We start from the raw sequence: 22,602 nt of genomic DNA, 5'->3' as shown, positions 1-22,602 counted from the left end.
TGGTGTGCATGCATGCACAGCGAGCTTCAGCTATCTTTCTCTTAATGCTCATCAGCATATTTCCTTGAGGTGGTGTGTTTCCTCAGCACGGTGCTACCAGCAAACCCCAGTGATTCTCCAGTCTGCCCCATCCCCAACAGGCTTGGCTTGCCGACATGCAGCCAGAGGATGCCCACCTTTTTACATAGGTGCTAGGGAGTTGAACTTAATAGTCTCCTGTCCTAGAGGTCTTCCTGCTTCATTGGGAAACATTTAGTCACTGAGCCATTCTCTAACCTGCTATCTCATTTTTACTTCTCCTGCTGCATTCTTGCAAACCCCAAGAGGATAGCATCTGTATATTGCTCACTATAACTGTTGATATTTAACACAGTTGCCTACAGTAAGTACTTAATGAAGACCTACAAAGGGGATGTATGTCCTGGTGCTATAACGAACCTTTTGCTACAGACAACTCTGTCTTTAGAGTCACTAAGATCCATGTGGTATTTATAGCCTGGATTTTTGTTGGAAGAAACCTTGATTCCCCAAGTCTATACCAACCAAGGTCCAGATCAGAACAAACAGAAATTAAGGGTCGGCATTTCTACCTTGAGGAAATGTTCTAAGTCTTAAATCTTCTGAACATTATTTTCTTTACTATAACTTGCCATTGGCATCCTCATAGATGGCTGTGTTTGGTGGGGCATTTCCCCCTATGAGATTAGGGATGTGAACTGCATGCTAAAATGCCATTTCCTAGTGAAGCCTCTCTCCAGATGATGCCTCTAGAGAGTGTGGTTAAGTGGACACAATGGGGGAAGGCAGTGGTATTCCTCTTGCTATTTAGAATTTGCTTTTCTTCAAACTCATAATATGAATATAACATGAAAGAATTGGTTCCCATGTCTAAAACTCACATTGACTCTTATTCTCAGATTGAAAAGAGTTATGTCATTGGAATTCTAGGCAAGTTTTGCAGCCAGAGAAAATAACAGGAAAATTAGCTCACAGTTTTAGTAGAAAGAGTCTGGGGTGTGTTTGAATGAAGACACCTAGGGTTTATGGTAGGAGATTGTATTGTGGGAAATCTGGAAACAAAGGTGCATTTTGGTTTATGTTAATTAGTGTCTTAACTATTACATTTACCATGTATTTACCCTGTTAGTAAAACCCTTTTGTTGTAGAAACTGTGTGAAGTTGATATGTTAAATAAGTATATGAACACATATCTACTGTGTTGTATACAATAATAAAGTCATGATCCCAATCGTTATAATATTCAGTGCCTGGTGGCTATTTGGAGTTGACAGACACTGCAGTTCCCACCTGCTACCACTTCATGCACTGAACATTTAGGCACCATGAGTTGGAGTTATTTTTATAATTCATTATTTTATAGTAAATATTTACTCATAAGAAACCATAACATCTAAAATTGCTCAAGAATAAGAATATCCAAAGACTTGAAGAACAGAAGATCTCTTTCATTAAGTCTAGGAAGGAAAAAAATGTGATAATACTAGTGGGAATTCTTGTAAAATATTCTTTTAGGTTGGGTTTAAGCCATCTATCTGTGAAAATAATAAACTGTGGTAGCAGTAGCAATATACTGTAATTCCCACAAAGCACATTCAGCATAATTTCTTTTTTATAAATAATAAAACCATAAATAAAAATGATTACTCTAAGCTAACATGAAATTACATTCAGTACCCTGGGCCAGATGTTTTTTTTTTTTTCATATCTATGTTTTCTAAGCTCAGTGTTTGCTTGCCCTCCCTTTCCTTTCCGCCTCCTCTGCCCCCTCCTTATATTTTAGTATTCCTTGAATACAAAACTGGAGATGTATTTGACCTTGAACTGACTTTGGTAAATGAAGGGAAGTAGAATTTTATCTCCCATGCACTAGGCAGGAAGGAGGCAGGGCCCTAAAACCTGTGTAGGCAGCCCCAGATTTTCCGCTGGAGGTCATACCTCCATATCATGTCATGCATATGAAAGGCATTCACATCTGACAATATAATTTTACCTGTATGAATTTTGGACAAGATTTTGGTAATTTTACCTTAAAAATTATTTGCTTGGAAATTGTGACTTTCCATTTAAAACCAACTCTGATTTCTCCATAATTGTACAGACTCAGGAATTTCTGCAAAGTGAGGATGCCTGCTGACAAATGTTTTTGAACTATAAAGACTGTCACCTAAATGCTAAATTAGATTTTTTAAAAATGTCCTAATACAAAATTTGTAGGTACTTAATCAAATAATTCTTTGTTTTAGGTAATACAGTTTCCATTGTATGTTGATATAAAACACTTTTTAGGTTTCCAACATTACGGCAGACTTCTGTGCCTCCAGTGGTTAGAAAACAAGCTGCCTTCCCAGGTGCATAGGCCCTTTGATCTGGAAGACTAGTAGAGAAATGGATTCTTTTGAATGGCTTCATACTCCCGATGTTGTCCCCTTGTGGAATACTTCATAAAGAGACAAATGTCTCCTGTTGAAACACTGGAAGTGTTAATGGGGCAAGATGGCATGTCAAGTAGTGCAATCACAGCTTTTTATGGAAATCTAGGGTCAAGATGGAAAGGGAGTAGAGGAGGTATTGGAGTGGTAGCAACCATGTTTGGCAATGACCCTCCACCCTGTCTTTGGTGCTAGAGCTTTCCACTCCAAGAACCTACCTGGAGGTCACTGTGTGCTGCTACCCTTGCTTCTGATGATCCCTGGTTGCCACAGCAACCAGAACATAAAGACCAGGATAGAACCAGGACAAAGTTTCTACTTTCTGGATAACATATGTTCCTAGAGGCTATATCACATTTCTGTGGTCCCTACTTCTACCTACAGGCTGTCTTTGAGCCACACAGGTCTTCCTCTCTAAGCACATCCATTTGCGTCTTGGTGAACACAACCAGCGTCAGAGGTCTACTTCCACAGAATGATCCCTGCCTGACTAGAACCTTCCAGATAGATGCCCAGCTGCGTTTGCATCAGGCTTGTTCTCTGCCTCAAAGCCCCAAAGATCCCACCAAACTTTCTGTGTCATCCCCCACAAGGTAAACATACTATTTGAGTGGGAAGAATGAAAAGAAATACCCTTGGGAACTGAGAATTCTACTGCCCTTACCCTCTAATTATCGAGCAGAACTGCCTGGGGTGGTAGTTGGTCATTTGGAGAAAAAGAAAGCTAGGTCTCTGGTCAAGAGCATAATGCAGTGAAGGAGGTGTAGTTGGTGAGTATGAAAGTCCTAGGGCATCTTGACTACAGGGCTAATGCTTTATTTACTGGGTTGCAATGGCATCATTAAGAGCACATTAGTTTAAAGAGTAACTAATGTGTTCTTTGTGCCTCTACTAAAAGAAATGTTAAGCAGGATAAGGCTGGTCAGAGTCTGATGGGGAGTTTATTACAGGTGGATTTCCATAGACTAAAAGGCTCTACTCAGAGCTTTTTAGAAAATAGATAACTCATTTACCAGAGTTTGCAATCATTTAAAGGTCAGTTATTTACCTAGGACAATTAAAATGTGTTTTTTCATGGTTGGATCAAGGCATAAAGTGAATACATAATGAAAAAACTCAGCCCCAAATAGCAAAAGTTATAGAATAATTTATTCATTTTTTAAAATATAATGATGTTTACAGAAATTGTTTTGTATATCAGTATGGGAAAAAGTTGAGTATTTGACAAATATTATCTTTTCATGGTACATGTATAAAAATTATTTTGTGAGTTTGGGCTGTGTCCATGATTTAAAGAATTCACTTCTCTTGATGGATGTGTCATTGAAGCCTGGATTCTGCCTGAAAGTCTTGTTCTAGAGGCATTACCCATTTTCCCAAAAAGATTCATTTTCCTTGCTGACTCTTGCCCTATTTCAGCAAGCCATACTTTATTGTTGGTTTAGGTGAAGCCTTTATTTACTTACAATTTTTTGGTTGTTTGAACCATTCTATAGAACTTTCCATATGTGAATGTGAAGGGAACAAAGACAATGCATGCTCTAGTGGAATTTTGTGTTTGAGATCTGGTCAGGTCTGCTTTGCATCCACTGTGCTACATGCCAAATTGAAACTTTTTCTTTCAATGATTTCACCTCCTTGCCTCATCACACTAATGTACTGCTTGGTGGACCCAGGGATGCAGTTATTTATAAATATGAGCTCATTTGAAGCACAGATGGAAGAAGCTTCAGAAAGGGCAAGCATAACTGCAACCTCCTCATGACCCTGTGCTAGCTTCCCGGGAGGTGTGGGGTCTTAAGTCTTACCAGGTGACTGGTCACTTGCATCAGAAGCTTCTCTTGTATCCTCTGACAGAGTCTTAAGTTATTTTTCTTTGATGCTTTAAATTCATCTGCATTCTAATTTCTAAGAGATTTTTGCTTTGCAATCTTTAACTTTCAAACCTCTGAGCTTTGGGATTGAACCTGGAACTGAACTGCTCAGTTGTTGCTTTTCCTTTACTTATTTTTCTTTTGGTGCTCTTCATTTCCTTTTGCTCATAAATGTATTATAACTGTATAGATAGGATATTTTATATATAGCATATGACAGAGAGAGAGAGAGAGAGAGAGAGAGAGAGAGAGAGAGAGAGAGGGAGGGAGGGAGGGACGGAGGGAGGGAGGGAGGGAGAGGGAGAGGGAGAGGGAGGGAGAGAGAGAACACTTGTCATATTCTATGTGTTTTAGGCACTTTCCCATTGCTTGAACAAACCACTTGAGCAAAAGCAGCTCATAGTAGTAGGAAAGGACTTATTTTTGCTTATAGTCTCAAGGAGAAGCTTCATGATGGCAGGGAAACATATGGCACAAGCAGAGACTGGACATTATTTCTTTCACAGCAAGTGAAGCTTGCTGTGGCAAGGGGATGCTAATAAACTGCAGGGCTCATCCCCAGCAGCTCAGCTCCTCCAGCAAGGCTCTACCTCCCAAGTTGCCATCAGCCAAGGACCAGTCATTTAGAAAACATGTGTTTGTATGGGGCATGAAATTCACTCCACCACATTTCCCCTCGAGTGTGTAAGTCATAGTAAAACCATCTTCCAAAAAGCTGCTCTTGGTTGGGTGATTTCTACCAGCAATGTGAACCTGACTGCAAAAGTAAAGTTGGTACTCAGGAGTGGTGTCATTTGCTGCTAGACACCTGACTGTGGCTTTGGCCTTTTGGAGCTGGTTTTCAAGAGGATTATGGAAGGATTTGAAACTTTGGCCTAAGATACAAGGTTTGTGATGCTGAAAGTACAGTTTGATGGACTATTCTGCTCAAACTCAGATCTGAATGCACTTACAATTATGGATTGTGAGGTTTGGCTTATGATGGTGAGAAAGAGCTTTGCTTGGACTGGGCTAGATGCAGTTTGTGTGACAGGCTTGCTTTTGTGCCCATGTGCTGAGAACTTGTGCAGGTTTGCTTTGCATAGAAATGGACTGGTGTGAGCAGAGGGATATGGCACGGAAATAAAATTTTTGTTCTGAAACTTCTTCCCATTCAGCTGCAATTATAAGAGAGATTAAAACCTTTGATATTGGGCCAGCTGACCTGCACTGGGGCATTAGGAAGGATGCAAACTCTTCTGAAAGGACCTGAATGCTAAAGGAGTATCCTGTTTTTCAAAGTTTTCTTTATTCCCCCATGGATTAACAAATTGGCACCCTACTTGATAGTATGGAGTATAAAAAATTCCAGAAAGAAAGGTCATTGAATTTGAAACATGGTCTTGTGTTTTGGAAACGGCCAGTGTGAAATGGGTTTGTTGGCTGCCTGCATGGAAACCCAATGTAGCTATAAGGATGGGCCATGGATTGCAGGAGACCCAATGGAAATGCCAGGACTGCGATATGGCTGCTAAGGAAAGCTGTTGACCCCAGATGACATTTTCCAGGACTATAAGTAGCCTAGCTATAGAGGTGGAATTGGAACTCCAGAGACTTGTTGCTTGTTAGAATTACTGAACTTGGAGACTTTTCACTGAATAGAGTTATTGGAGCTACAGAGGTTGATGCTTGCTGTTTAAATCTTGTATTGGTTGAATATTTCTTTGCTACGCCTAATGCTATCTTCTGCAGTGTGTTTATTCTGTGCCATTGTGGGCTTTGGGGTGGGGGCCTGAGTTCTTGGTATTATGGCTCAGTTAAAAGATCTTGGACTATGGGAATGTTTGAACATCATTAGGATTATTAAAAACTATGGGAACTTTTAAAGTTGGACTGAATTCATTTCATTTTACATCATGGATAGTTATAAGTTTATGGGTGCTACGGGTGGAATGTGGTGGTTTGATTCAGGTTTCCCCCATAAATTTATGTGTTCTTCATGCTAGGTTCCCAGCTGATGGAGATTTGGGAATTAACACCTCCTGGAGGCAGTGTACTGTTTGGGGTGGGCTTACGGGTATTATAGCCAATTTCCCCTTGTCAGTGTTTAGCACACTCTCTTGTTGCTGTGGTCCATCTGCTGTTGGCCAGTGGGTGTTGTCCACCCAGTGCTCATGTCATTGTTTCCTCCTGCCATCATGGAGCTTCCCCTCAAGTCGACAAGCCAATGTAAACCCTGTTTCCTAAAAGCTGCGCTTGGTCAGGTGATATCTGCTAGCAGTGTGAACCTGACTATAAAAGTAGGTGACAATATTTGTCAATCCATGGGGCTGAAGAGATAGTTTAGTGGTTAAGGCATTTACTTGCAAAGCCAAAGGACCCCAGTTCAATTCTTCAGGACCCACATGAGCCAGATGCACAGGGGACATATGCATCTGGAGTTCATTTTCAGTGGCTGTAGTCCCTGGCACACCTATTATCTCCATCTCTTTTCTTCTCTCTCTGCCTCTTTCTCTTTCTCAAATAAATAAATAAAAGATATTTTAAAAATGTTAAACCTTTAAAAAACTTGTCAATCCAGGGAATAATAAAACCAACTTTGAAGAGCAGGATGCTCCTTTGGCATTCTTCCTACTGTCCCAGTGCAGAACAGAAGACCCATTCTTAATTGCATTGATCTCTTAATTGCATGCAACTGAACTGGTCTGCTGTCTCTTCTCTAAAACTTTCATTTATTTCTGTGCCATATTATTCTGCTTAATGTTCTGTCACTATTTTTAATTTTTTTTTGCTTATTTTTATCTATTTACTTGAGAGTGACAGACAGAGGCAGAGAGAGAATGGGCATGCCAGGGCTTCCTGCCACTGCAAACGAACTCCAAATGCATACACCCACTTGTGCATCTGGCTAACATGGATCCTGGGAATTGAGCCTCAAACGGGGGTCCTTAGGCTTCACAGGCAAGTGTTTAGCCACTAAACCGTCTCTCCAGACCCTGTCATTACTTTTAAATTCATCTTTGCTCAAGTTCTTAGGACATAGGTAGAGCACAGCCAGCCACTCACACAAACTGCCTCTAGCCCAGTCTAGTCAAAGTTCTTCTTCCTCTTAAGAGCCTAGCCTCATAGTCCATAGTTCTGTCTGTATTTAGGTCTTTCAACTCTTACCAGAGTGGTTCATAAGGCTCTGCTTACAGCACTGCTTGGCATCTCAGTCCAAGTTTTCAAATTCTTCCACATTCCTCTCTCAAATCAGTTTAAAATGATCAAATGCTGTTCAGTCAGGTTTCTAGCAGCAATAACCCCACTTCTGATACTAATTTTCTGTTGGAATTACCTTTGCATTGCTGTGACAAAACATCGTACCACCAAAAGCAGCTCAAGGAAAGCAAAGATTTATTTTAGCTTATAGTCTCAAGGAAAAACTGATGGCAGGAAATAGAAGATAGAGCAGAAGCTGGAGATTACTTCTTTGCCATGGCAAGTGGATAACAGTAGGAAAAAATAAAGCCAAACTATCTCTGGCAAGCTAGGATCTCATTAGCCTCAAGGTCCACCTCCAAAGACATACCTCCTAGAGCAAAGCTTTACCTCCTGAGTTGCCGTCAGCTAAGGACCAAGCATTAAGAACACATGAGTTTATGGGAGACATATCATTGAAACTATCAGACCATGTATTGTGCTGCTGGGTATAGAAAGATGACTGGATTCTTTAATCATTCTAAGGTTAGAGTTAATAACAGACAAGCAACCTCTAGCGCTATGACGTGACCAGTGCTAGTACAAGGTAGTGCCTGTGAAAACACAGAGGAAAGAGTACATAGCTTCTTTTCTTCTTGCCTTAAAGAGGGAACTGAAAAAAGCCTAGAAGAGGAATGACATCCCTTCTCAGGTACAATGTGATATGTATGTTGAATTCTGACATGTTTGAAAACAATGCAGTGGTTTTATAATGGCACAAATAAGGAGTTACATATGAAGATAACTTAAATCTTTAAACTTTTTTGTTTTATTTTTATTTATTTATTAGATAGCAACAGACTGTGAGAGAAAGAGAGACAATGCATCTCCGGCCACTGCAAATGAACTCCATATGCATGTGCCACCTTGTGCATCTGGCTTACATGAGTCCTGGGGAATTGAGCCTTGAACCAAGGTCCTTAGGTTTCACAGGCAAGCACTTAACCACTAAGCCATCTCTCCAGCCCCAAAAGATAACGTTTTTAATTTCCCAGACTTGATAGATGTTACAGGCTTTAACTCTTTCTCTGTTTACCTCTGCCCAGTTCTGACCTCTAACCATTGCTGAAACATTTTTTTCTTATCAAAAAGGAGCTTTTTACCCTTATTTGATAGTATTTATAATTTACAAACCTCTGATCAAAAATTCTCCACATGTTCAACCTAAATATCTTTTCTTCATATATATATATATATATATATATATATATATAATTTACCACTAATCAGCAGATAGTAATCATTAATAAGTAATCAGCACCTTGCATGTTTATTAGACTTGAAAACTTCATAATACTAGCTTATGTAGGAACTTAGGTTGTACCTACTACTGGCGAACTCATCATTACCATATTTAAACTCTTTTCTTCTAAGGGTTCCCAACACTCAAAAAGTTATTCATAAGAATGAAGGAGTTATGTAATCTGTTGATGCTTGTGCAGTCTGTACTTTGTTTCTAGCTACAAGGTATGCAAAGAAGACTGGTTTGTGCATCACCCTGTGAGTTGATAAGAAATAGAAAATCAACTAGTCTATGAAGTAAGTGCTTCTGGTATAAAGAAAGCAGTGTGTCATAGGGTACACAGAAGAGTCCATGTATCCTTTGTCTAACCCTCAGGAACATTGTGAGGGATTCACACTATATACTTTCCTATTTTCTACAGTCCCCCTTTTGCATGATGGCCACTAATGATGTCTTCTGTGTTCCCACTGAAAGCTTCAGCTTTTGTGTTTTACCACATTTTGCAGAGCAGTTTCACTCTGCCCCCAAACTTGCAGATTCCTCTCATCTCCCTGAGCTGTGAAGCAAAGTACTCACTAGATTTATTCTCCTGAGAAACATGTAAAGAAATACTAAGTAGTAACTAGAGCCTATGGTTTGTGATCCTATGTTTGTGGAAAGATAATAGATTTTTTTTTTAAAATCTGCAAAACATTTAAGTTTTCTAGTTGTTCTTAAGTGGAATGTTGGTCTTTTATTTAGGTCACCATTACAGGAAGCTGAAATTTCTTTCTTATTATTCATAGACAGTTGCATTTATATGTAATAGCATGTGTTTAGTTATATTCTGTTATTTCAATCTATGGAACAGTCCTATAGCCTCAAGAGAGTGTCTACTGATTACAGGAAAACCAAAATTAGTTATATTCTTAGTCATAGAAGAAAAGAATGACCATGGCATGGAAATGCATATTTTATTATAAATATACACCATGATGATGCTGATGCATAATTCCATAAAATGAGTTTGCTTTGGTATAAGTTCTTTGTAAGACAGCAGTAAATTTGCTTCTCTCATACAATTATTTTGCTATTGATGTAGATATATGCTTAATGAATCAGTCAAACAAAAAAATATTAAGTAATGTATTTGTTTTGTGTTTGCAAGAGAGAATGGAGGTCAGAGGACAACTTGGGGGTCAGTCTTTGCCTTTTACCTTATTTGAGTCTTAGTATCTTATCTTTTGTCACTCAGTGAATAAGCTTCCAGGAAATTCTCCTGTATATATGCCTCTTTTCTTGCCAGAGGCTCACTACAATACAAAAGCCTATCACAGCTTCTAAACTGTGAGGTTAGGGGATTTGAACTCAGGTACTAAGACTTTTATAGTAAGTGCTTTATTCACTGTCTCATTTCTTCAGCCCCACAAAATTATTTTCAATTAAAAAAAATTAGGGGCTGGAGAGATGGCTTAGCAGTTAACACATTTGCCTGCAAAGCCAAAGGATTCTGGTTCGATTCTCCAGGACCCATGTAAGCCAGATGCACAAGGGGGCACATGCATCTGGAGTTCGTTTGCAGTGGCTGGATGCCCTGGCATGCCCGTTCTCTCTCTTTCTTTCTCTCTCTCTCTCTTATCTCTCTCAAATAAATAAATAAATAAAATATATTTAATAAAAATTTAGGGCTGGACAGATGGCTCACTGGTTAAGGTGCTTAGCTGTCAAGCCAAAGGACCTAGGTTCAATTCCCCAGTACCCATGTCTGGAGTTCATTTGCAGTGGCTAGAGGCCTTGGCATGCCCATGTGTGGCCCCTTCAATTAAATAAATAAAATACATATTTTTAAATTTAGGCTGGTGAGATGACATATTCAGTAAAATGCTTGTCTCATAAGCATGAAGACCTTGGTCCAGTTACCAGAATTCATGTAAGAATGCTGGGCATTCTGAGGATGGGGACATGGTCAATTATCAAAGTGCTTGCTATGCAAGTATGAGGACCTGAGTTTGGATCCCTAACTCCCAAACATTTCAATACTTAGATGATATTGTGTATAGCTGTGATGTGTTTACTATTTATATTATGCTTGTCCTTACTACCAAAGAGTTAAAATGTACTCGAGTGGGTTATAATTATTAAGAGTGGATGCAACCCATGTTCTTTGTAGGTCAAGTTGTAGTTTTGTTTTCTTGGTGTTTTCCAAAACTGTTGGCTACATTGATGTAATCCAGCAAAGAACTAGGCAAACCTGTATCTTCTTGGATACATTAGGCAATGGATTTTAAACTTGAGTTTATTTTAATAAAGAAGGAAGATGCTCATTAGGCCCTGGACAAAGCTATGCTGTTCTGACATTTTGTACATCAGATTGTAAGTGACATTATTTTATAAAAGAATTGGGGAGAATGAAATATTTTACTACAATTTAGGTGAGGCACAAAAACTAGGGCAACATTTACTTTTAGAAATATCAAGTGTTATTCACTGTTTCATAATTAATTACATAATTATCCACCAGAACAGAGAGATCCCAGGGTACCTTAATCGAAATGCTGTACTTCCAAATAAAATAACAATAATTATCACCTACTAGATTCAAAGTGCTTTATTAGCTATAAATTTTAACTCCTCATATCTATGTGTGTGTAAATAAATATCATTAAAAATATCCCTCTTTTCTATAGTTTCGAAATAAAGCCAAGGCAGAGGAACTTATGTTAATTATAAATTAGGCACTGTAGTCTTGAATCACTTAAAGAGGAGGTGTTCAATGGCAACAATAGATGTTCATAGAGTACTAAAGTAGTTCTTGCAACTATTCATAAGTTAACCAGGTCATAATTAATATTTATAAACATTACCTTTCTTCCAGTTCATGCGACCAGATTAGTTTTAATCTTGTAGACAAATTTAGTGGCTGACTTGGGACGGTGGAAACCCTAAGATGTTGCTGAGCTTAGGGACACCATCCTAGATACATGATAGCCATATGATGTTGTATGGTAATGAAACCACTGGGTTGGGAAATAAGAGAAATATAAATTTCAAGTCACAGAGATCAATTCAGCGATACATCAAAGCTTCCAACCTGCATCTTGCTATAAATAGTAGGTTTGTTAAAGGTGGCTAAGAAAAGTAGAGATAGAAGCTATGGGTCTCTAGTACTCTAGATACCCCTTTATAGGACTGATATTTACATATCAGTAGGAAATACCACTGGAACAGACAGTTTCTGGCAAGCTAATACCATCCTTAAAATACTATAGAAAAAGCCAAGGTAAATCAGGTCCTAGAGAGGCACAAGTAATGCACACAGTAAGAGAACGTTATCTGATAGAGTATTCCAGAACTGTAGACTCATTAGACAGAAAAACAAAAAATGTGTGACTGATGCCCATTTGCAGAGATCTGAGCTAGAGGAAGCCAGCCAACTACACTTCATTTTGGGAGGTAAGTAAGACAAATAGTGACCTTGCGGTGATCCAAGACGGCTCTAGTACAGGGCCATCTGAGGAAAGAATGAGCACATGCTAGTCAAGCTCTGCCTTGGTGCCCTGGAATGGTTGGAGTGGGGAGACAAGAAAGTGCTTTGCGTGTTTATCATAGCTACAGTGCTGACCTGTGGACAGCTACAGGGCAGACATTTGGGCTTCCTGTGTATTTCTTACGTTGCTGAACTTAGTTTACATGGAGATCATCTCATAGCACTTGTTAGCTGACATAAGCTATACTCTGCATATTGTTTACTCATCAAAATTACATACTCATTGCTTGCTCCTCCTTGAGATACTGAGACTTGAGCCTCCTTTTGCTCAACTGGCTAAAAGTCCTTTTTTGGCACAACAGTGCTTTAGGGCTTAGGCATAAGAATCAAAGAAATGAGAGAATGTAATCTAACCTAAAACACTCAAACATCACACTAGCTACACTGACAAGGTAGAACATTTAATTCTGTATGTGTGCAAGTGGGACATGCATGTGTGTAGAGGCTGTAAGTCTACACTGAGTGGCTTCCTCCATTGCTCTCCATCTTATTTATTTGAGTAACATCTCTCACTGAATCCCACCCATACGGATTAGCTAGGTTAGCAGGCCCCAGGGATTCTTTCCTCTCTGCCTCCCCAGCATGCCACCACAGCTGGGGGTTTTGTGGGTGTTGGGAATCCAAACTCAGGTCCCTGGGCTTGCATACTAACTTTACTGGCCGAGACATCTTCCAAGCCCCTAGAACATCTAATTTTAAAACCATGAGCAGAAATGTGGTTCATAAAAAAGTAAATTTAGACCCAAATAAATGCAAATCTTTCAAGCCATTTGTTAAATCAGACCTTTTCAAGATCAAACTAGTCACCTTGCTCATTTAGGTTTGGAACTGATGAAAGTACACATAACATATGAATGTGTGCGTAGTCTGTTGTTACATTTTTAATTATAAATGGTGTGACAGATCCTTTATAACTTTATTTAATGTATTGTTTATATTTGTTAGATGCTTTAAGAATATTATATATATATATATATATATATATATATGAATACCTGCATATCCATTCATATACACCATGTAATTATAAGGAAAATTCAAACCAGAGAATTTTTGTCAAGCTAAATTTATCATTTCACAGAGCTGGGAAAGAAAAGAACAACAACAAATGATTTTCTTCTGCTGCCCTAACCCTCTAGGTTTCTTTCAGAGACAGCAGGCTATTCTTCCCTCATGCCTCTCCTGACTATTGTTAACTGAGGTGCCTTCCTTTGCCAGCCTCACAGTAAAAGGGTTCTTGCTTTTTGATTCTTCTTCACTTTTTCTCCCCTTTCAATGCATTTCACAGACGACAATCTTCCAAACTAACAACATCAATTAATTTTTTAACTTAAAAGGAAATCACATTCACCTGTCTGCCCTCTCCATTGATGTGCAATGTATGGAAGAGGCTGTGTGGGTACTGATAAGCCCCGCATGCGAGGGTGCTTAGGAAGGAGACTAGACACTAGAATACTCACAGAGCACTGATGTTTACTGAGCCAGCCCTGTGCCAGGTAAGATGCAAAGTTGACCCATATATTTCAGATGTTCTGAGAAACCTGGCCAATAGACAGACACTGTGGGACAGCAGGAAGCAGCTGTTCTGTTCATGGCTGCTGCAAGCTTAGCTTTGCTTTGTGTTTGAATAGATAACTGTTTGGGGAAGTTCTTTCTCAGTTAATTATTGCCCTTTCTCACCACAGTCTTCTCTCCTTTTGCAGAATCCAATGATATCCAAGGGGATCCTCCACTCAGCTGTCAAAACACTTCTGCTCCCCAAGATGCTTCTAACTCAATGGTAGATGCAGGTGGATTTGGGAGCATCACCCAACATCCCCAGGGGCTTCCTCAGATGATGGCTACAGGTAAATTTGTTGGGCAACTAGATCTTTTGAGTTTTTAACTGAGAAAACTTGTTAGCTTTGCCAATTGGCATGGAAACAGGTACTCTGAAACTCAGGGAAATTCAAGAACATAAAAGCAAATTCAATAATTCTTTTCACTTTCTTCTTTTGAAATCTCTCTATTTGCCTGTAAATTTTATGTATTTACTTTATCAAAGTCAGTGCCTGTAAGAAATGCTTGGGGAAAGTCACATCAGGCAAACACTTGCATTTCTTTAATGCAATGATAGGTTTAAAATCTTGTAAAGGAGGGGATATGTTTTTAGGTCAAACTTTAAAAATGAAACCTAGTTATCTGTATACCTGTATGCTAAAAAAAATAGTTAAAATAAATTTAAATAAAATTCAGTCAAGAACGTTTATATTCCTTGACAACTGCTTTTCTATTCGATAGGTAGAAGGCCTGCCTGGTCCAGAATGACACTGGGGAACAGACACATTTGTTTCTCTTTAGTGTACTAGGCAGTTGACTTACTTTTCCCAGAAAATTGCCACTTTGCCTCTTGACCTTGTCATTAACAAATGTTAGTTCACTGGAAGGAAGAAGGTAATTTTTCATTTAATTCCCAGAGGTACTCCTTTAATGGCATACTTCAGACAATACAGCTTCCATGACATTAAGTTTCCTCCCAGAAAGAATTTGGTAGTACTTTTTTATGCTATATCTAGAGAAAACATTACTATAGATTAAAGTGCTTTTATGATTTGGAAGTGATGCCTCATGTCTCTAAAAATATGACTTTCTTTAAAATGAAGATCCTTGCCTGTTAACTCTAAATTGGAGTTTGTTTCTCTTGCAGCAGCTGATGGTTTGGGGAGTATAGCAATAGACACCACCCAGCTCAACATGTCTGTCACCGATCCCACTGCTTGGGCCACAGCCATGAATAACTTGGGCATGGTTCCCGTGGGGTTGCCTGGACAGCAGCTTGTGTCTGGTAAGCTTTCTTCTGGTTTCAAAGATGCTTTGCAGCAGTGCCAAAGGGTGTGGGTGACAGGTGTCTGGTAATCTCTTCACATGGTCCACACAGCAGGTGTTGAACATGGTGTTTGATTTCTGACTGGGGCATGTTTGGCAGTTTGTGCTGTAGGTTCTTTCTTCATCGTTCTGCCCTTCACAGCAGCAGCCACCCTCACCGACACTACTGCATGCTGCATCTCCTCTGTGGCCTTGAAACACTAGTTGTTCTTCCAAATGGCAACTAGAATGGCTAATGCTTGCTTTCTAGTTTGCATAACTCATTCTTGTGCATCACTGCACTTGACTGCAACTCCCTTTGAGTTGGGTAGATACATGCTGTTGCTGTTCCTCGTTAGTCTTCACAGCATACATAGAAACAGAAGACCAGGGTTCAGCCCACTTCTCCAGGATTGATGTGACAAATGTGTAAATTCAGCTCGACTGACACTAAGTTCCAAGTTTCTGGTCTGCCACACTTTGAAATAGTAGAGCTCTACAACCAACTGGTAACATGTTCACAAGTGTCAGCAAGGCTGGAGAGATGGCTTATTAGTTAAGGCCCTTGGCTGCAAAGCCTAAGGACTCAGGTTGAATTCCCCAGCACCTATGTAAGTGTAAGCCAGATCCACAAGGTGGTGCATGTGTCTGGAATTCATGTGCACTGGCTACAGGTCCTGGCACATCCACTTTCATTGTCATTGTCATTCTCTCTCTTTCTCTCAAGTAAAAAAAAAAAAAAGAAATATCATCAAGTCAAGGGACATGTAAGGATATTTCATTCTACATGTATTTATTGAAGGGCTTGATATGGGAATTTAGGGTGTCTTTGAGAAAGGCAGAGTTTTTCTTGAGTCTTAGTTCTGCTGTAACTCAAGATTTAAGGTACCAACAGCTAACAGCTGTGCAAAACTTCCACTGAGTCAGTGGCCCTCAGTCACTTGTCTATGAATTTCAATGAATGAAATCCACAGACCAGAGAGTGTGAAGTTAGAAAGATTTCATTATGGAGCTTAAGAGAAGAAAAGAAGAGAATTCTTCTGCTGCAAGGTAGGAGAGGGGTTCCTGGATGGGACAGCTAGCCTAGTGACCCTCAGTGGGGTCCTTTATGGGAGTTTACTGGGTGGTGGCTAAGCTGGTTAATTCAGCTCTCACATCAAGTGCCCAGGTACCACCAGATTTCCAATAAAGGGAACAATCTCATTTACATTCTAGGGAAAAAAGAAATAATGGGAAAAAAGATTCCATGTTGTATTTTTAGGTACTTAGTAGTCTTATTCAAATCCTCTGGTGAGATTGTAGGGGAAAGTGAAAGGAAAGATAAAAAACATATTCCCCTTTACAGTCTGCTGCTTTTACTTTCAAGGGCCCTGTTACCCCCAAATTGCCTCAGTTTTACATGTGTTTTATAGAACCAGCTTTGGCAACAGAATGAACGTGTGTGTGTGTGTGTGTGTGTGTGTGTGTGTGTATCCTTGAGGAGTATGGCTCCCTAAATTGAATAATAAAACTGTGACTAAGAACAATAATAAAAAAAAATAAAGTGTAGGATCAGATTCTAGTAATGAGAGGGACAGACCAGACATAATATGGTATTTGGCAGGTCAATCACTGAGACTCTGGGAAAGGGTTATTAGGATAGAAGACCTGAGCTATATCTGCAGAAACACTGGGATTTACCCAGGCCCCGCCTAGGTACAGGAGCTCCAGTGGTAACAGGTTAGTTTCTTAATCTCTTGGGATGTGCAGTGGAAAGGTGACAACCAGTTACTATATTGACCTCAGTGTTGAAATAATAGACCAATTCTCTTTAGTCATCAGGTTAAGTGATGGCACATGATGTGCACTAAATAGGAATCAGATATTTTTAGAATGTTATTATACTATTTTAATTATAGTATTTTAAGTTATTACATTAAGTTCTTATTACCTTCCCTCTCCCCTCCTCTCTTTGTCAACAGTGGTCATAAATGCAAATTTTTTATTAGCTATATTTAATTATATGTATATATACACATGCATGTATAGGCATATGTACACATACACACATACAGTTTCTTTTTTAGTGTATCAAGATCGAACATGAGAATAGGTCAGAAATGAGGAAAAATGGGAAACAGAAAAAAAGGAAAAGATCAAAGATCACCTTATATTTATAATCTTGGCACCCACGAGACTGGGGAAGGACCATGAGTTACAGGCCACTCTGGCTACATAGAGAGACCCTTTCTCAAAAAACAGCTATAAAATTTGTAACATTGACAAATTAGTGTGCTGTGCAGATATTTTATGTGAGTTGCAGATGTATTTATACCAGCCCTTTTCTCAAAACCTGACCTAGGCTGATACTTGCTTCTGATCACTTAAAAGTTTTCGATTTTCTCACTTGGGCTTTCTCAGCTGCTTAATTGAAATATTCACACAGCAGAAAATAATTTTCTGTCATCTCTCTTCCCATTTTTCTGAGAAAGTGTGCAACTTCTAAAGTAAACCAAAACCTCCACAATCCAGTATTTTTTCTTATGATTTTTTGAGTCTTCTGACATTTTAACCATGTCCAATTTATGATTTTCCTAGCAACTTACCACGAAAAGAATTACAGCCCTACTCGTTATAGAAGATTTACCGTAGCTGCCCTAAGTTATGTTCTCTCTCTTCTGTATTAGCCAAACTACCTGAGCTGGTTTTGAGCCTTTCAGGGTCTTTCTGGGTTTCTCCTCCTCATCTCAGCCATCCAAGGTAACTGCACTTTACCAGCCTCTAGTGACTGGTTGGTATTCATGTGTTTTCCCCAATTGTTCTCTCCTAAGCAGTTGCCTCAGTCATACTGAACATAAAATTTTCTCAAGAATTTTTGTGAACATATTACCTTCAACTATTTTTCATTATATGCTTTTGTATTAAAACTAAATGATTCATCAAATGTGTCCTCCTCAGTTTACTTAACTTTGTTTACATTTAAGTTGTATCTATTTTTTCATTTACTTGAGAAATTTTTTTTACATTTGTGTGTAATGAAGTATGTATGTGTGTGGGACCGTGTGTGGGACCGTGTGTGGTACATGCATGTGGATTGCCCATAGTGTGCCCTGTGCTCTCACCTGCAGCTGGGTATGCTCGCCTGCCGTAGCCAGGACGGGACATCAGGTGTCTCCCTTCATCACTTGTCCATGTATTATTACTTGAGCCTGAGTCTCTTACGAATCCCAGAGCTTATTGTTTTTTGGCAAGCCCTGGTGATTCTCCAGTCTCTACTTCAGGTCACATATGTGCATGACCACACTTAGCTGTTTACGTGAGTCTTGGGAATGAATTTTGAGTGGGCTGTCAGGCCTGTGCAGGCCCTCATACATACACAGGAATTGCTCTTAACCTCTGAGCCGTCTCTCCAGCTTTGATGAGATTTTTAAAAGACCTAGGGGAGCATAATGGCTCTCAATGTGTAAAGGCATTTGTACTGTGGCATTCCATGGCCATTGTAGTAGAACTATCTGTAATAGTAGTGGAACTATCATGACACTTAATTGTGGTGGCTTACAAAAAATTCGTTATCTGCACTTACTAAACATTAGCTCTTTCTTCATTTTCTTTATAGAATTTTGTTTATATAGGGTGTGTGGGGTGTGTATGTGCATGTGTGTGCTATACAGGCATGCATGTGCTATGGCATATGTGTGGAGGTCAGACAACAACTTTTGGTTGGTGCTTATCTTATACCTCATTTGAAGCAGGATCTCTCATTGTTGTTCACCATTCTGTGAGCTTCTAGGAAATTCTCCAATCCCAACCTTTGTTCTCACTGTAGACAAGCTGGTTTACAGAAGCTTTCCACATTTTCTGGCTTATCTATGGGTTTGGGAGGTCCAAACTTCTCATTGTAAGTACACTAGTATACAGGAGACCACCACAGCTTCTGTCTTTTATGTGGGATCTGGAGATCCAAACTCAGGTACTCAGTGGTGCAACACATGTATTTTATCTTGAACCAAGTCCCTAGCCTCCTTTTCCCTGTTTTCATAAAGTTTTAAAAAATATTTTATTCATTTATTTATTAGAGAGAGATAAAGAGGGAGAGAGAGAGAAAAAAATGGGTGTGTCAGGACCTGTAGCCACTGCAAATGAACTCCAGACACATGTGCTACCTTGTGCATCTGGCTTACATGGGTACTGGGGAATAGAACCCAGATCATTTGGGTTCATGGGCAAGTGCCTTAACTGCTAAGCCATCTTTCCAGTCCTTTTTAAATAAAGGTTTCTAAAAATATTTTATTTATTTATCTACCTAAGAGAGCTAGAGAGACAAATAGATGGGCTAGAGAGATGGCTTAGTGGTTAAGGTGCTGCCTGCAAAGTCAAAGGACCCAGGTTCGATTCCCCAGAACCAAGTAAACCAGATGCACAAGGTGATACATAAATCTGAAGTTCATTTACAGTGGCTGGAGGCCCTGGTGTGCCCATTCTCTCCCTACCTCCCTTCCCTCTGCCTCTTTCTCTCTCATAAATAAATAAATAAATATAAAAAGAAAAAGTCAGAAAGATAATGCCCAGTTTTTAAAAAGTAATATTATTGTGAATATTTTTACAATTTTTTAAATTTATTAGCAGGGCTTGCATAAGCATGGGTAGGAGATGATTTTTAAGCACAGGACTTTGTAGTCATAGAATTATTTTATGTGGCTAGTTCTTCGGTGTAGTACTAGGTCTTACAGTTTCTTATGATATAGTAGGCAATGACCTTTCCAAATACACAGATGTGTTTAACGTTTACTAATTCAGTCGACAAGATGGCACACAAAAACTGAGTTTTTCATAATCCAAATGCTGAGAGTTCCCCCCAAAAGCCCATAAGTTAAAAGCATGTTTTTTAAACATCCTTGTTACAGTGTTGAAAGCTGACAAGCAAACCTTCATTTCATTTTTTTCCTTCTCTACTCATACTTTCTTTGTAAATAGATTATTTTCTCATACTATACTTGCTCTCCAGATATAGATTTTGAGCATTTGTAATTGTTTTATATTTGGTTATTTAGCATATATTTTAATCCTCAGATTTCATTTTACTAAAGATATTTATCTGGCCTTTTGTCCCTTACTGCTGGTTCTGTTTTTAAAATTTATCCTTTATGAGTTTTTCATTTTGTTTCTAAATTAAAAAAAAGTCTGCCTACTCTAGAGGTTAATGCACATTTTGAGTTTTTCATGTCCCCATTAACCTTCCTATTTTTGTCAAAAATCAAATCCTTCTGTATATTTTTCCCAATTTCTGCCGTATCTATTCTATACCACAGATATATTTTTATTCTAGTACCAATTTGCTCAGAATTTGTTGTGCTCTGACATACTTTTAGGAAGTGGATTCTCTTTTATACTGTACTTGATGTGTAGTGCCACTTGTTTCTTTTCAGCATAGCCACAGAGCCCTGGGGAGCTGCTTTATCACTGTGTTCTCGCTGGCCACCTATGAAATTCTTCAGAGTGACTGTAGGATGTTAGAGGCAGTTAAAGACTGTTTCAAAAGGGACTTAAAAGATTGCCTTGCAAGAAATCTTCCCTGAACTATCTCTGACCGGATTATGAAAGGCTGGGTTTTATGAGTACTTGGCTTTCTTTCAAAGTTTCTGATATTTCTAAATGACCAAACACTCTTCCCATATTTGTTAAAATTAAACTGACATTAAGTTCCATTTCTCACTGAAATCTTCAATTTATTGAGAGACTGAAATGATCAGCAAACACATATTTTTCATATCCGTTGATTTTGTCAAAAGCATTTCACAAAAAATCATATTATATGTTACTATCATTTCATGCCTTCCTGAAGTGGTATGTTATATTCTCACAAATATGTCTCTTTCATGTTCATTCACCTTTATCAAAATGATTCCATTTCTCCTGTTATGAATTTCCATTTACGTTCATGTGAATTTCTTCTTGAGACCATTACATTGATTTTTTTCTTTTATCTAAAATATATTGTACATCAGCCCTTCATCCTCTACTCCAAAGAGATGGTGTTTACCTTCATTTGCTATCCTTCATGTTTGTTTTGTCCTCATAATTTGTCTTGATTTCATTATTTTATTGTCAATTTCCTTGCTATAATATTTCTGCATTATTGTAGATACATGTCTGTTGGAAGGTTAGTTTTCCATGTGCATGGCTAGGCAGGTACATGTCTAAGGAGTATTCAGATGGCCCGAGACCTACAATACACTGAGTTAAACACAGGTAAGTTAATTTTTTGTGGATTTTTTCAAAGTCTTTCCTATACTTATGTGCAGTGTGTTTTCATAGTGGGATCTTATATGTAGGATTCCAAAAATTAATCTAGCTTTTAGGAAATGCTCATATTTCCTGAAATCATCTGTACCAAATTTTTCCTGTCAGGAGAAGATCCTTATATATTGAAAAATATCCTTGAGATGGTCTAGTTTATGATATTTTGTTTGCGTATTAACAGAATGGTGCCCATTCTCTACTTTCAGTATTCAGAATAACTCTTTGTGGTCAGGTGTTGCCTGGAGGCTTGTTCCTGGTTTTGATGATCCATTGTCTCTTTCCAGGAGATACACCTCTGATGTCAGAAGCCAAAATCTGGGCACTGAATCCTCGTTTTTTCCACTGTGCTCCTAGCCACTCTCTCCCTGATGTCTCTAGTTGCTATCCCAAAGCTATGATCCTTAGCTGGAAGGATCGTTGGAGAACAGCAAACTTTATGGATGTCCTCTGGCCATGAAATTATACCTTGTTCTTGTGTAATTTTTGGCATCTCCTTTTCTAAAGCCAACATTCTTTTCTTAACTGTTACCTACTTGAAGTTAACAGACATCTGTTACTCTAAGCATCTTAGCAAAGCCTTATTCTCAAGTACTCATTCCAAAAACACACCATCCTTCCCTATTTCCTATTAGCTACAGGGAGGGGCACTGTGATAGTTAACCCCCTTGTCAATTTGATAGGACTTAGAATTATAACAAAAACAAATCTTTGGTCATCTCTGTGAAGGATTTTCCACTTTTAAAATATTTTATTTATTTATTTAAGAGGGAGAGACAGAGGAAGATAGAGAGTGAGAATGGGCATGATTGGGCCTCTAGCCACTGTGAACAAACTTCAGACAAATGTGCCACCTTGTGCATTGAGGTTCACAGGCTAAACACCAGCATTCATTGTTTGCTAATTACCGACTATGGGTGCAATGTAACTAGCTACTTCATTGTCCTGCTGCCATGCCTTCCCCACTGTGATGGACTGGTAACCATGAACTATGAGCTGAAATAAATCCTTCCTGAAATTGCTATGTCAGGGATTTTGTTACAACAATAAGAAAGGAAACTGGGCTGGAGAGATGACTAAGTGATCAAGGACTTGCATACGACCCCTAATGGCCCAAGTTCAGTTACCCAGTACCCACGTAAAACCAGATGCACAAAGTGGCACACACAT

At 38.9% G+C, this 22,602-nt stretch overlaps 1 protein-coding gene across 11 annotated transcripts in view; it reads left to right on the top strand.

Moving 5' to 3' along the window:
- Positions 1-22,602, top strand: part of Enox1 (ecto-NOX disulfide-thiol exchanger 1) — a 674,222-nt gene that overhangs the window by 438,900 nt on the left and 212,720 nt on the right. For 9 of the 11 annotated variants that reach the window (XM_045145349.1, XM_045145350.1, XM_045145345.1 and 6 more), the window contains 2 exons: positions 14,016-14,159; positions 14,999-15,136. In XM_045145349.1, coding sequence (XP_045001284.1) covers positions 14,090-14,159; positions 14,999-15,136 — 208 coding nt within the window. In that variant the 5' untranslated portion in view covers positions 14,016-14,089. Of the gene's footprint in view, positions 1-2,868; positions 3,044-14,015; positions 14,160-14,998; positions 15,137-22,602 lie in introns of those variants that run through there. The other 2 variants (XM_045145343.1, XM_045145342.1) reach the window with 2 other exon arrangements.

Source organism: Jaculus jaculus, chromosome 3, assembly GCF_020740685.1.
Source record: "Jaculus jaculus isolate mJacJac1 chromosome 3, mJacJac1.mat.Y.cur, whole genome shotgun sequence".
Taxonomy (NCBI): domain Eukaryota; kingdom Metazoa; phylum Chordata; class Mammalia; order Rodentia; family Dipodidae; genus Jaculus; species Jaculus jaculus.
The sequence above is the reverse complement of the archived record's forward strand: the minus strand, read 5'-3'. Positions and strand labels throughout refer to the sequence as shown.